The 344-nt window shown below is 48.5% G+C and overlaps 1 protein-coding gene across 1 annotated transcript in view; it reads left to right on the top strand.

Annotated features, from left to right (window-relative positions):
* LOC125919918 (uncharacterized) overlaps positions 1–344 on the top strand; it is a 2,292-nt gene that overhangs the window by 345 nt on the left and 1,603 nt on the right. The window contains exons 3-4 of the mRNA XM_049626721.1: positions 124–171; positions 259–318. Coding sequence (XP_049482678.1) covers positions 124–171; positions 259–318 — 108 coding nt within the window. The remainder of the gene's footprint in view (positions 1–123; positions 172–258; positions 319–344) is intronic.

The following is a 344-nucleotide window of genomic DNA, read 5'->3' as shown; positions in this document are numbered from 1 at the left end:
CAGATATTCCAATAGATATTCCAACAGGTATTCTCACAGGTCTCCTCATACGTATTCCCACAGGTATCCTCACAGGTATTTCCACAGGTATGCTCACAGATATTCCCATAGGTATTCCCACAGGTCTCCTCACAGGTATTCCCACAGGTATCCTCACAGGTCTCCTCACAGGTATTCTCCTCATAGGTGTCCCCACAGGTATGCTCACAGATATTCCCATAGGTATTCCCACAGGTCTCCTCACAGGTATTCTCACAGGTCCCCTCACAGGTATTCCCACAGGTATTCCCACAGGTATCCTCACAGGTCTCCTCACAGGTATTCTCACAGGTCTCCTCACAGGT

Source organism: Panthera uncia, chromosome B4, assembly GCF_023721935.1.
Source record: "Panthera uncia isolate 11264 chromosome B4, Puncia_PCG_1.0, whole genome shotgun sequence".
NCBI classification, from domain to species: domain Eukaryota; kingdom Metazoa; phylum Chordata; class Mammalia; order Carnivora; family Felidae; genus Panthera; species Panthera uncia.
Note: the sequence above shows the minus strand (reverse complement) of the source record. Positions and strands in the feature narration are given on the sequence as shown.